At 43.6% G+C, this 14,726-nt stretch overlaps 1 protein-coding gene across 1 annotated transcript in view; it reads left to right on the top strand.

Moving 5' to 3' along the window:
- The window catches only part of grid2 (glutamate receptor, ionotropic, delta 2), a 472,475-nt gene that overhangs the window by 383,650 nt on the left and 74,099 nt on the right, over positions 1-14,726 (top strand). The window contains exon 9 of the mRNA XM_056591936.1: positions 11,224-11,325. Within this exon, the coding sequence (XP_056447911.1) occupies positions 11,224-11,325 (102 nt within the window). The remainder of the gene's footprint in view (positions 1-11,223; positions 11,326-14,726) is intronic.

Genomic DNA, 14,726 nt, shown 5'->3' with positions numbered 1-14,726 from the left:
GTGTGTGTGTGTGTGTGTGTGTGTGTGTGTGTGTGTGTGTGTGTGTGTGTGTGTGTGTGTGTGTGTGTGTGTGTGTGTGTGTGTGTGTGTGTGTGTGCGCGCGTGTGCGTGTGTGTTTGTGTATATGTGTGAGAGAGAGCGAGAGAGAGAGAGAGAGACTGCAGGAGTCTGTAAGTTTGCACATGTCTAAGTGTAAGTATAACTTTGAAAGTGTACTTATGTGTGTGAGTGTGTGTGTGCTTGCATGCTGGGTTATTCAAATAAACGAGCCTGCAAATGAACACATCAGCCTGTACACACAGATGCACGCTTCGATGCTCCTCTGTTCACTTGTATACACAGAGCCTTTTTTATTAGTTGTATTTTTGGCCGTGTGACACAGAAGTAGAGATGGACACATGCAGCACTTCCGCAGATTCAAAATGGCTGCTCTCTGTCGCTCCCCGGGAGACAAGAGAGAGAGAGATAGGAGCCTCAAGAGAGGCGTCTCGACCGGCCTAGCCTGCACGTCCATTAACCCCTCCAGGTGCACGGATCACAGGCCCTCTGCAGAGGAATCTGGGAAGCAGAGGAGCCAGAGCAGGAGACAGACAATCAGAATAGAACAACAGGGAGCCTGCCGATCTTATCGGTCTGCCTGTCTGTCCGTCCAGCCATCCATCCATGATAAACAACTATTTTTTCACGAGTCGGTTATGTTAGTTCTCCCATCTCTCTCGCACTCCCTCTTTCAATTACCCCTCTCTCTTTTCTCCTCCCCCGTCCCTCTGTATCCGCATCTCAGCCCTGGTATAGTTTGCTCTCTGTGTTGGCCTGTGTGTGTGTGTGTGTGTGTGTGTGTGTGTGTGTGTGTGTGTGCGTGTGCGTGTGTGTGTGCGCGTGTGCGTGTGCGCGTGCGCGTGTGTGCGTGTGCGTGTGTCTGAAGGGGCCAACGGGGGCGTGGGGGGTGGCGGCTGGCCAATCTGTGCTGCAGGAGATTGCGCCTTAGTGTTGTGGTGGTGCGCTGCCCTCGCCGCTGCCCTTTGTGTGATTGTTGGCATGGCCGGACTGTAGAAGGAAATGAATAATAAGCGAGTGCAGAGACGGTCAGGACTATGCTACGAAGGCAGTAATGCTTTGACAAAAAAGGAGAACGATGTGGAACGGTTACACTCGGAATAAGAAGAGAGTCCACAGATATTCCACCACAAGGTGGGTGGAAAATAATGCCTTTTGCGGGGGCTAAGAACCCAGAGGTTTAGTATTTGTCAATAAACACACTCGGTGTTATGGATTATCCCACTTATGCCATGGCCCCTTGCAAATCATTATTGTATAAGGGTGTTGATAAGGGTGTCTTAAAATCCAAACTTTTAACTTTGAGTATTTGTTGTGTTGCTAGAAAAACAGATGATACGACCGGACAATCTATGGTTCTTACTAAGGCATGCCACCCATTAAGTTAACACGGGATTCATATAGAATGCAGAAGTTATCTTATTACCCCAGTTAATAGAGAGGGATTGATAAACTACCTGGCAACGGAAAAGCTTTTTAAACGTAATCTCATCCAAGTTCCTTCAGCCAAACATGAGGACATTAACCGAAATGATTAAATAGTGCTTTGGTTAGCTTAATCTTAAAAGTAGTTGCGCATAGTTTAGCAATTTAAATATTCTCATAATTCCACGTTTTCGGCTATATTTAATTGTTAAATTGAGTTGTCGAAAACCATATAAGCTGATACCATCGTATCAGTGAACCAGCAATCCATCTTCACAGTGACTAGGTCATATCCGACTGGTCATACCCGTGTGATTATCGAAAGTTAATAAACAGCAAAAATAAAAATATATGGATCAAAATCGAGTGTTCATCCAGGCCATGGTGTAAAAACATGTTTATAATAGCAGGCCTTTGTTTTCTTTCTTTGGAACTTTTTCTTCCTACACAGGAAAAGTAACGTTATTTTCCCTTTGTCTACAAGGTAGCTCTAATGACTATGATTAATTATAATTTTCATTTGTTATGTTAAAATTAAAAAAATTATACTCTTATCTTATTAAGACAGAAAATGCCCAAAACAAAATAATTATATTGTAATTATCTCTTTCTGTTTAACACAACTAATTAAGACATTTGTGGACAAGGGTCCATAATTGAATGATACACATTGAAGATTTCCCCACTTGGCATAGAATGGGGTAAGAATAATGATAATACACCCACACACATGCGTGCACACACACGCAGCTTGATACCTAAGCCTAAGCAGGTGATAAAACAGCTTGCAGTTCAGCTGGAAAATCATGAGAGAGCTTGCTGTTAAAGTGATAGTGTTTAGTGAGTGTTATCTCTAGGGCGTTTCATTGGGGGATCAGAACGTTTGTGTCTGTGTGTAGGCATGTTTGTCTGTGTGTGAATGGCATGTGTATGTGTGTTTGTGCATATGCTGGTATGTGTGAGATAGAGAGATTGTGTGTGTGTGTGTGTGTGTGTGTGTGTGTGTGTGTGTGTGTGTGTGTGTGTGTGTGTGTGTGTGTGTGTGTGTGTGTGTGTGTGTGTGTGTGTGTGTGTGTGTGTGTGTGTGTGTTAGGGCCCGACCGATTTATCGGCCTGCCGATTTAATCGGCCGATTATAGCCTTTTTGAAAATAATCGGCATCGGCCAGAAAGACGCAGATTACAACCGATTATATTTATTTATTTTTTATTTATTTTTTTAATGTTATTGCGCTTAGTATCCTGCAGATTGCGCTCCTACTCGCCTTGCTAACTAACAACTTTAGCTGGAGTAAAAAAGAGGAGATTGAATTTTACCGTACAACATGAAAGCACGCTCGCTCAGGCAGCTGCGCGCTCACCTCACCAATGTACACAAGACGCGTTGTTTGAGCATGTTGTGCCTGTTTTTCTTTAGGTCCCAGGCCATGTTAATTTGTTATACTGTAGACTCTAACGGTGAGACCATACTGCTCAGCACGCACGTGTTAGTCACTGCTCACGAGCGCAGCACATTGGGAGTTAGTTATTTATTTTACATTTTACATTACACTCATTTTTGACTGTAAATGTATTCTAAAACACTCAAAGGTTCTGCATTCAATTCACATATTCGTCAAAAGTGTTTAAAGCATATTTAAGGTATCAAAAACTACGTTTTATATGTTTTTTTTTTTTTTTTTTTTAATCGGCCGATTAAATCGTAATCGTAATTTTTCTCTGAAAATAATCGGCATCGGCACTCAAAAATCAATATCGGTCGGGCCCTAGTGTGTGTGTGTGTGTGTGTGTGTGTGTGTGTAAGTGTGTAAGTGTGCTCGCAGGCATTTCATTTTCGATGTGTGTGTGTGCCTGCATGACATGTGCACATGTCGAAACTTGATAGACAGATATCCTACCCCACTATAGTCTACAGAACCGATATTCCTGATGCGAGCAGGGCCTGTAAACTTTGACGTACTCACAGTTACCAGAGGTAAACCGTATTTAAAACGAGTTCCAATGCAGCCATGTAAAGGGTACAGATTGAATTCTGCTGCTGTGATTGGAAAGATCTGCTAATTGGGTGCCAATCAGCTCCTTCAACAAAGTTAAGCCCCGCCTTGTTATTTTCATTTACATTCTACATCTACTGCAAAATGCAATATACACACACACTGGCTCTCAGCCAAACGAGTCAGGCGACGAGTACCCAAGTCAAAGACGGGCGTCGAGGTTTGTAACTTGGAAACACACTTGTGGAATTATAATGAGTGACACAGAACTAAAAAGGTTTTGCAAGGCATTAAAAGTTAAACCAAACGAGGACGGACAGCTCCGCGCTAGTTGGGTGACAAGGAGGAAGACAACGAGTTCACTCTTTCAAAGGTTGGAAACTTTTTTTTCACGCCGTGATGTGAGGAGATAAAATGTGAAGACAGTCATCTAGGAAAGCACTTTATGTCCTTGAGGACAGCTTTGGAGCCCTGAGTGAGCTGATTAGCCCCCTCCGTCTCTTTAGAGACCTGAACTCAGGAGACAGTCCAGGGCAGACCAAATCTATTGTATTCACTGGGAAGTATTGAAATGTTAATAAAAACAACACAGCCGAATAGCCGAAGTAGACATTGTATGTAGGAAGTATAAGTAAGGTGGAAGTATTAAGTAGAAGTGTGTGTGTGTGTGTGTGTGGGGGGGGGGGGGGGGGTAATTGTTAAGTATAGGTAGGGGAAAGTAGGATTCATAAGTAGGGGGAAAGTAGGAAGTATAAGTAGGGGGAAGTAGGAGGTATAAGAAGGGGGGAAGTAGGAGGTGTAAGTAAGAGGGAGGTAGGAGGTGTAAGAAGGGGGGAAGTAGGAGGTGTAAGAAGGGGGAAGTAGGAGGTGTAAGAAGGGGGTAGTAGGAGGTGTAAGTAAGAGGGAGGTAGGAGGTATACGGGGGTATATTTTTTGAACTTGTGGCATTGCAAACCATGAAAACTGCCCTTACAAACAGAGGAGGATGGGAGACAGGACAGGACGGGGGGGGAGGTGAGGTGAATGGAGGGGAGGTGAACGGAGGTAATGCGATGAGGAAGGGAGCGGAGAGACCGGGCAGGACGGCTACAGAGTCTCTACTGTCCTGATTTAACTGACAGCCATGTAACTATTTAGCAAAATAAGGAGGTTGAGGCATGAGGCGAGGGGAGGGGAAAAGGTAGGAAGCGAGAGCGGGACCAGGAGACGGGGAGCGACAGTACGATCTGAACTTGCTCAGGAGTTTGCCTGACAGCCAATCACATTACTGTTTCATAACGCCCAGGCAGATAGAGAGATGTATGGGAGGCGTGAAACTTTTTAAGTGAACAAAAAAAACGAAGCGGGGAGAAAAATGATGGATCATCTACAATAGCGAGGGGGCTGGGTAATGTTTTGGCATCAGCTGTTGGAAAGGAATGAAAAGAAAAGATAAAAACAGGAGACATTTCCTGTAGCTTTCACTTCTAATTTGATACGCTGCAGCCTTGAAAAGCCTTGGTGTGTGTCTCTGTCTCTCTCTCTCTCTTTGTCACTCTCTGAGAGGCTGCTGGTGGGGGGATCCAGCATGAATGCTCCCCCACCCCCATCCCACTGGTGTAGCCCACTATCTGTGTACCCCTGGGAGGGGGGGGGGGGGTTGTCAGGTGAGGAATACGTACACAGATATACCTTTCAGGGACGGTGTAGCTGTGGTAGCCAGCTAACGGCCCCTATCTGGAGAATTTATCCCGGGATGCTAACCAATTATTGCTGCTGTTGCTGCTGCTGCTGCATGCAGTTTTGCCAGCTAGTGCGGTTTCAAAATGTCGCCTGTCATTGATTGTGATTTTACTCTGTTTGGGCCAATAAAATGGAGGAGCTAGAGGATGCAGTATGGTCCATTAGGTTGTGTTGCTAGGTGTTGCACAGTGTGTGTGTGTATCGTTTGTACCTTTTCTGGGTTGCGGTCAAATTAGTATTTACTTATGTTGTTGTGTTGCAGGAGTATACCTCAGAGACTTCATTGACAAAACTGTGTGTGTGTGCCTGAGTGTGTGTGTGTGTGTGTGTGTGTGTGTGTGTGTGTGTGTGTGTGTGTGTGTGTGTGTGTGTGTGTGTGTGTGTGTGTGTGTGTGTGTGTGTGTGTGTGTGTGTGTGTTGGCCTGTCAATAGCAGAGTCATGGCACTTGTGTGCCATGACTCTGCTATTGACTTACAGCTTAGTGCTTACAGAACCCTAACTGGAGGCAAAGTGAGGAACTAAATGGATGCGTCGATAGTTAATACCAAACTTCTCACTGATTATTTGTATCTCCCTTCACCTGGACACTGAACAATTACTCCTTACTGATGCGTACACAACCTTTTCTTAAATACGGCAATGCCAATTTGTGTTGATTACCTATTTAATTTTATAATCAAATGCCACGAGATGTCAACTTGCGTCTATAGATGTAGCACGTAGACGAATAGAAGCAGGACATTTTCCTACATTTTAATATTAGCATATATATATATATATATTACAATTAAATACATACAATTAGTATACATATAATATGGAAAGCTCCAAAAGAATGCTATACCTTGCTTGTTGGTGTTTTATATATAAATCCTTACCATCACCTCAGCATATGACAACAGCTGTTGCTGAGTGGGGCCTGAATAAATTATTCACAAATGACAATTATTGTTTGTTTGGATATCCGTTTGATACCCTGGCGCTTGCTTCCCCCCCCCCCTCCCCCTGAGAGCCATGTTATTATTAACGTGTAGAATTACTTACACAACGCAGAGAATTATCTTGTCTTTGGCTGTCATGCTGGTTGAACTTGACAAGAACAGCGAAGCTATAGTAAAGGAGGGAGGGAACCAGTTAGAACCCTTTTGTTTGCTCACTGTGTGCCTGCGCTTTTGTTTTGTGTTTGTTTGTTTGTTCAAAAATCTGTTTGACAGACTTTTTACCGTAAACAATACATCAGCAATAATCAGAATCAGAATCAGAATCAGAAAAGGTTTATTTGCCAAATACATTTACACATATTAGGAATTTGTCTTGGTATTCGTATTCGTTGCGCACGATCTTAACAAACAATAAACAGTAAACAATAAACAATAAAGCAAGTATTGAATAATAAGTACTTAAAAAGATAAGAGTAAATAAAAAATAAAAATAAATAAATAGAGATACTCTATATACATATACATATGCACCGTAATAAGATAATAAGATAAGATAAGAATATATGTACAATTGTGCGTGATGGTGAAAGTAGTGCAAAACTTGTTGTCATCATAGGCAGATGACTGTGGGTGTTGATGGGGGAAGGGGGGGTAGTGTGTCAGTGTTGGTGGGGGTCCGGGGCCGTTGTTGATGAGGCCAGTTGCAGACGGGAAGAAACTGTTTTTGTGGCGGGAGGTTTTGGTCTAGACCGACCTCAACCTCTTACCGGAGGGGAGTGTTTCAAAGAGTATATGTCCGGGGTGGGAGGGGTCCAACATGATCTTCCTTGCATGATTTTCCTTGACGGAATTTCTGCCATACTGTACCATACGATAAGCATTCTACCCTTTGATCCCAATATATCACCATGCATCTTTAATGCATGTTTTTTCAATGCATCACCGGTATGTCAGTTACGGTAATATATTCTTTCCATGCCGCTCCCGCCTCCATATGTGCCACGGCCAAGTCAATCTTTCTTTTCATTATCTAGCGAGTTGTTATGAGGCTATATAGGCTCCAGGGAGCATCCTATAATTTGAAACAATAATTAAAGATTTATAAATAAATATAATGCAAGGTTAAGAAATGACACTGTGATCATGTCCCTTTGATGCCTAACATATGCTCTCTCAGTAACCGAAGCAATATTGTTTTCTGGTCCTGGGATTTCTTCTGAAACCGAGCATGACGCCCCGCTACTTTAGCCCCCTCGAGTTAGCGTTAGCATGGCCAGACAAAGCGCTACAGCTATTTACACCTCACTGGTGGTTAGCCACAGGAGATGGGAGCTTGTGTGTGTGTTTGTGTTTGGCCTTTATGATCTCAGTTAGCTTAGCATATCGGAGCATAGCAGGGCTGCTTGATAGAGTTCACTGGTCCGTGTTGATTGGGTTGAGCTTCGGTTATTCTAGCACCCCTGTGTCCTGTGTGTGTGTTTACTTTTTGTGTGTGTGTGTGTGTGTGTGTGTGTGTGTGTGTGTGTGTGTGTGTGTGTGTGTGTGTGTGTGTGTGTGTGTGTGTGTGTGTGTGTGTGTGTGTACTTTTTGTTTGTATTTTGTTTGTGTACCTAGTGTGCTCCGTGTGTGTGTGTGTGTGTGTGTGTGTGTGTGTGTGTGTGTGTGTGTGTGTGTTTGTGCATGTGGCGTGGACGTGTGTGTCTTATATTGGTGTGGCTACCCCTAGCCCAGGGATGCCTCAAACTTCATTATGGAGTGTGTCCTATGATTGACCACTTCTACTTCCTGGTTCATTGTCCATCAAAAAGGGGTGCGCTGCAGAGAGGGGTTATGATGATGGGCAACGTGAAGTATAAGGCATAGCCGCTAGCTCCAGACTGATAGGACTCAAGGTATTATTTGAAGCAAATAACAGTGTCTCAAGGTCCTGGGATGGCAAAGTAAATAGCCAGCCAGGCACAGTGATTCACACTCACAAACACAAACACACACACACACACACACACACACACACACACACACACACACACACACACACACACACACACACACACACACACACACACACACACACACTCACACATTCACATGCACAACCCTAGCTAGGCAGACCCATTTCCTACTATCAGCAGGAAAATGGGCTTTTTTCTGGCGCTGTGAAGATAAGCGCCGAGAGTGGGTTCTCTCATAGTCAGGACGGCCATTTTAGGGTTCTGATCATGCATAAATGCAGACTGTTCACGCACACACACACACAGCTATGCAGCACACAGACACATTCACACACCAAACCACACACGCATTTACAGCCACACAAATAAACCTGGTTGTAAACAAACAGCATCCATATGAAATAAATACATATTTTGATAAGTTACCATAACACATTATGATGAAATATTGCAGTCCATAAGTTTTGTTTTTCTTTAATTGTTCCCGGTAATCATTGTCATTCTACTCTCTTCCCTTGCTCTGTCCTCATGAGGTTTGAATGGATTCATGTAATTGCCAAACACGAAATACTCGCTCCCTCTACCCATTGTTCATGTCTCTCTATTTGCATATTATGTTTGCTGTTATCTTGGATTCAGCAGTCCCACTAATAGCAGAACTTCTGTGGAGGAAATGGGACACAACCCAGGAACTGCTAGGGGAGGAGTTACGTCTTGTTCCCTCCTTCGTTACGGAGATATCCTCCCGAATAAACCTAATTTGTGCGAGTGGATGAAGTTGGATGAAGAAGGGAATTTGAATAAGTGTGTTTCTATAGTGGCCAGTCTATGCAGTGTTATTGGACACCTTTACGGACACTTTTTTACAGCTTGCTACTGTTGGCCGAGTTTGTGTTTGCCAATTATGCGGTTGCAGATCGCCCCCTCCAGCCACATGATTGGTTAGAACAAATAGGAAGTGAAAGAAACAGATATACCCCGTTCCCCGATGTTTGAGCCAGTCGTACTTTAAATATGAAACCTAAAGTCTGATTTGTGAGACCATTTCTGTAGGAACTCAGTGTAGGGACTTGACAAGGCCACCAGATGAACAGATAGCTTTGACGGTGACTGATGAACGTTTGACAGATTGCCGAGAGAGGAGCCTTGGCTGCCTTCTGTCCCTCCGTTAGAAGGACGCTCTGTTGCAGAGGGGACTCCAAGTTGTAAATGCCTTGCTCAAGGAGAATAATAGTTGCAGTGGTTTGTCCTTGGCTGCCAATCACGTTTAATAACAGGTAATGCCCTCTCTTGTTGCTGTTCATGGTAATTCTCTGTAGATTAATAAGGCATGGTTCTTATCCTTATCAACTCATTGTATCAGGGTGAATGTAAATTGTGTTTAGTGCTGCACAGACCAGGACAGTGTTCAACGTGGAATTGGTATCCTCCAAGGCTAGTTGTGTTTATAGTATACATTGGGTATGTTATTATGGATGAGTGTGTTTGTGTTGATTGCTGTGGTTGTGTGCATGCATGTATTGATGTATGTATGTGTGTTTGTGCATGTGTGCCTGTCTGTCTGTCTGTCCCCCCCTTACCCTTGTGTGTTGGCTGTAAAGGCTGTAAGCCCACGTAGAGGTCACGCTATGACGGCGCCACTACCGTATCTCTGGCCCACAGGGACACACACCGCTAATGTGCCATCGATAATACTATCACAGGTTTCCTTATAAGCACTTAAGGACAGCGACTGTGTTAGACTCAACCTTCAATCCGCCGTCTGTGTTTCAGTGTGTCTGTCCGTCTGTCTGTCTATCTGTCAGAATACAAACCGACAAACGGACATACAAACAGACAGTTAGCCAGCCTGTCCAGTCTGTCCAACCATCCGTCTGTCTGTCTGTATGTACTTCATGTCTGCTATTCGCACATCCGTCTCTCTGTCTATTTTTGGGTTTGTTTGTCTGTCCATCTGTATGACCGTCTCTCTGTCTGTGGGTCCGTTCGTCTGTGTGCATGGCCGTGCTCTGTATATATATCTCTCTCTGTATACGTCTGTCTTCCTGCCTTAAGACCTTAGGTTCTTCATTTTGATCCCTACCTTCTATCTTTTATCTATTATGAAATGTAGAGAGCAAGGTTAAGTATCCACATATTTGCCCACAATGGATGCTTTAAATGAAACAGGAACATAACACACAATAGCTATGATTTGTTCCAATGTAAGGAGTAGTTTCTCCCAAGGAGTGTGAGAGAGAAGGAGAGATTGTCAGATAGAGAGATTTCGCCAGGGAGAGTCTGAAAAAACAGCACAACAAAAGTTGAACAATTACAGGAGTAAAGGCTTTTGATTCCTGAAGTAAAGGTTAGCAGGTTTATCTTCTGACAAATGGACTTCAAAGAAAAAAAGGATTAAACATACCTTTTTGTGAATTCTATAAAGGAATATGTCTGTGTGTGTGGGGGGGGGGGGGTTGTGTGTGAGGGTGTGTGTGTGTGAGAGAGAATGTTTGCATGTGTGGGTGCGCGTGTGTGAGTGCGCGTGTGTGAGTGGGAAGGAGCATCCTCTGCTTGTTCTCTTGGTTTTAGTTTGATTAAATCCTGTATATCCTAGCTCCACAGCTCCCCCTTCAGGCGTTAATAACAATAACACATTACAATGCAACGAAATAGAGAATTGAGTGAATGTGTCTGCAGTATGTGTATATAGAGCGCTAGTGTCAAAGAGAGAGAAAAGGAAACATAAAACGAGTATTCATGTATTTGATATTGTTTGTCTGACTTCTCGAAAGGCAAATCCACCAAGTCTGATCTTTGAAGCTACAAACAATATTTCATTGAAAGCTGAAGGTGTCAGTTCAGTGGCAGCCAGACTTGGTTCGGGACCTCAAAACAAACTTGTCCTGAGGAAGGGTGTGATGCAATCGTATAAACCCTGGCAGCAGGCGTCTCATGCTTAGATTGCAGCCAAGCAGTCATGAAAAGTCAGCGCTGGTTTGATCACAGAAATGCACCCCCCGCCCCCCCAAGACCAAAGCCCCCATTTATCTTTCTTAAAAAAAAAGAACAAAGGGTTCATTGAAGATGTCTAACTGCATACCTTAATTTCTATTTTCTACTCTGTGTGTTTTGTTTGTGTGTGTTTAACAGCTGGCGACATGGGACCCGGTTCACGGTCTGAACGGAACGCTGTCGGACAGGAAGCTGGAGAACAACATGCGGGGAGTGGTGCTGCGCGTTGTCACAGTGCTGGTGAGTGTGTGACCTCCCCGCTGGCGTTCTGAGGCCACGCTGCTGCGTGTGATTTCATTAGGTGCACGCCGGTCGGGCAACGTTCCATGTCCCCAGAAATGACCTGAGACAAACCCAACATTTTTTTTGTTTTTTTTTCAAAGGTAGGATTTATAATGGGCCCATTTGTTTGGACGTAATGTTCCCTCCGTCCCTCTCGCTGTCTGCCTTTGTCAGGGTGTCTTTTCATATTTTATTTTTTTTGCACAGCACTCAATCAAATGTAGTGTTATGACTACACTAGTTGCAAAGTGGGAACATGGCACCTATATGCACTCGTGGCAGAATACCGAGAGATCACCGCTACTGGGGTGGATATGTCTGAATTAATATGGGCAAAGGAGGGATGGGGAACGATCTGGAAGTATAGACTTCCCCCTCTAAAATAAATCAGGTTATTGTAAGAGGACCATAGATGAATGGATTAGGCTGGTCAGAATGTAGCTGACCATACAGGACTCAAGTCGCCCTCCATTCCTCTGTGTTAAACTGGCTGTAATACCGGCTACCAACCAACACAGCTAAAGAAAGCTAAGAGCAACCACCACATGAATGAAAACAAGATAATCTATCGAACAAACCAGGCTATAATCTCATTAGTGTGTGATTCAGGAACTGGGGAAGGAAGGGTGGTGTGTATGAGAGTGAAGCCCCAGCTCTCGCTATGTCTCTCCCACAGCATCCATTTGAGTGACTCTCATGAGTGCATTAAAGGTTCACCGTGGTAAATTCTTCATATCCTTCCCTTTGAAGAGAAAGGCACCGATAGAGGGATATATCCCAGATAGAAAGCCGATATATTAGAGAGAGAGAGAACAGATAGCAAGAAAGGTTTTACACATATGAAGAAAATACATTGCTAGAGAGAGAGTAGATATAGGAGAGATCGAGAGCAGATGTATAAGAGATAGAGAGGAGATACATTAGAGATAGAGAAAATATGTAGAGAGCAGATGTAGATGAGATAGACAGAGAATAGATGTATTAGAGATAGAGAACAGATGTCAGATGTCAGAGAAAAAAAAGAGATAGACAGTAGATGTAGTACAGATAGAGAGAAGACAATGTAGAAATTTAAAGAAGAAATATGAGACCAAGAAGATATATCGTAATAGATATAAGATTTATGAAACACAGATAGTTAGGACGGAGAAGATATATTCAAGATAGATGACGCATAGTAGAGATAGGAGAAAGTAGGGACAGAGAAAAATATGGTGGATACAGATCTATTTAGTAGAGGCCGACATGTGAGGAAGCAGAGATAAATAACAGACAGAGACACTGCTTTGGTTTCTTGGGACAGGTCTTGCTTTTTGTTTTATATTTATATTGTACTATATATTAAAAAGCATGAGTCATTTTTAAATTAGTCATAGTTAATAATTATGACTCGTCTAATCAGTCCTCTATTAACTTTCTCATTCTGTCTTTTCCTTTGCCGCTACTTTTTATTTGTGTGTATGTGTGTTTGTTTTTGTGCCTGTATGTGTGTGCATTTATAAGTGTTTTCAACGATATTTGCCTATGCCTAAGTCTATTCTTTTATGGAGATTCTTAGGAATAAAAAGCACACACTGTTGCCCCCACGGAATATCATTTTCCGTGTTTGAAACGGTCGTTAGAAGACATTGTTTCGAATGCACTCAAGGTGTACTCGTTTATGTGCATGTGTTTCAGATATCTTGCCACAGGAGCCATTAGAAGAGGTTTTCTTTTCTAGGGCTCTCTCCTTCTGATGCACCCACCGTTTGGCTCCCCATCATGTGTGCTAGCTCTCTATGCCACAAAGTACTGGAGATCGTGCACGTAGATGCCACGTGCACACCCATTACACATTCATGGTGGCGCCTGTGAGGATCCAAAAATACCACTAAGCATTAATAAGTGAACATTCGATCCACCCCATCAGGCAGATTGTTGCTCATTGCATATTTATCGATTGGTTAATTGGCAATGAAATCACTGGGCTGTTAGGGCCAATAACTCTCAGACATTGATCTTGACAGAGCCAGGGCATTGATTGGTTAAATAGATGATACAGAGGTTCCCTTGCATGTCCATTATTCTCATGGCGGACTGTGTGAGGCGGAACAATGGGGCAGTACAATAGACAGCTCTGTCTCCAGGACCAGCACGTTGAGTTTGAGCTCCGCAGATTTTCCGTGCATGTTTTGAATGTGGAGAGATTAGAGATTAGAGTTAAGGTCCTTTGTTTACTGTTCCCGGTCAAATACCGTCTAAGATGTGCAGGCCTTGGGGCTTAAGAGGGTTTTGCGAATAAATGAAGTGCAGAAACAGCACACAGCAGGACTTCTGCTGACCTGTCAATTGTTAGGTAATAGGCTACACTGATTGACTGAGACTGGGCAGTTTGAATCTTGATTAAATGTAAGTCTCGTTAAAGGGGAGTCCTCCTGACTGAATTTTTCTTTTCCGTTGATCCGTACAAATGTCTTGACTTCCAAGGCATGGACGTGTTGACTTCAAACTAACATATCTCCACTACCAAATGATAGACATGTGGACTTCTCCCTCCCCTTTTTCCTTATTCCCATAAATGCCAACCAGGCAGGATTTCTTAGGTGGAATGAATTATAATAATTAAGGAAAACGCAAGGCAAAAGCAGGCAAAGCTATTCTATTATCCCCATTTCTAGCATATCTGCACAGTCTACGGAGAAATGTCCAGATAGCATCCATCCATTCAGAGTCCAGCTCATGTGTACGCAACAGCCGGGCACATTGCTGTATTCCCGCAGAAGAGGAGACACTGCAACTTCTGTAATGGGGAGGACAGGAGTACGAGGAGGTGGAAGAAAATGGGGAAATACGGGAGACAGAGGGGGGGGAGAGAGATAGAGAATGAGAGAGAATAAATGGCAATGCTGGCTGCAGCATTGCCAAAAACTATGCGTTTGCAATGAAGGCGGATGAATAGGCCAGAAGCAGTGAACAAGGAGTGAAACAAAAGGGGCTTGACAGGAGAGGAGGACATTAACATCATATGTTTCAGGGCGAGCCAAAAGTGCGGCTTTCGAAAAAGATGAAAATTACAACAGGGAAATGCACAGACAGAAATGGAGAGAATGGCAAGATGAAATAAAAAGCGGAGAAATGGAAGGGCTTCAGGTTAGTATTAGATTTACAGACAATGCATTTATCTGGCCGTATCGTAGCTGCACTGAACACTGTGCACACTTAGCCCCCCCCCCCCCCCCCCTCCGACCCATAACATACAACACCCACACATGTACACGCACAACAAACACACAAAGCCACAGGCTCCCACGCACACCCAGCTGGTGTGTACATGCAGTTCCTGGCCTGCTATTGATCTCCTGCTGTGCCGTTTGTATGTG

The sequence above is a fragment of the Gadus chalcogrammus genome, chromosome 6 (assembly GCF_026213295.1).
Source record: "Gadus chalcogrammus isolate NIFS_2021 chromosome 6, NIFS_Gcha_1.0, whole genome shotgun sequence".
Taxonomy (NCBI): Eukaryota; Metazoa; Chordata; class Actinopteri; order Gadiformes; family Gadidae; genus Gadus; species Gadus chalcogrammus.
This window is presented reverse-complemented; position numbering and strand designations above follow the sequence as displayed.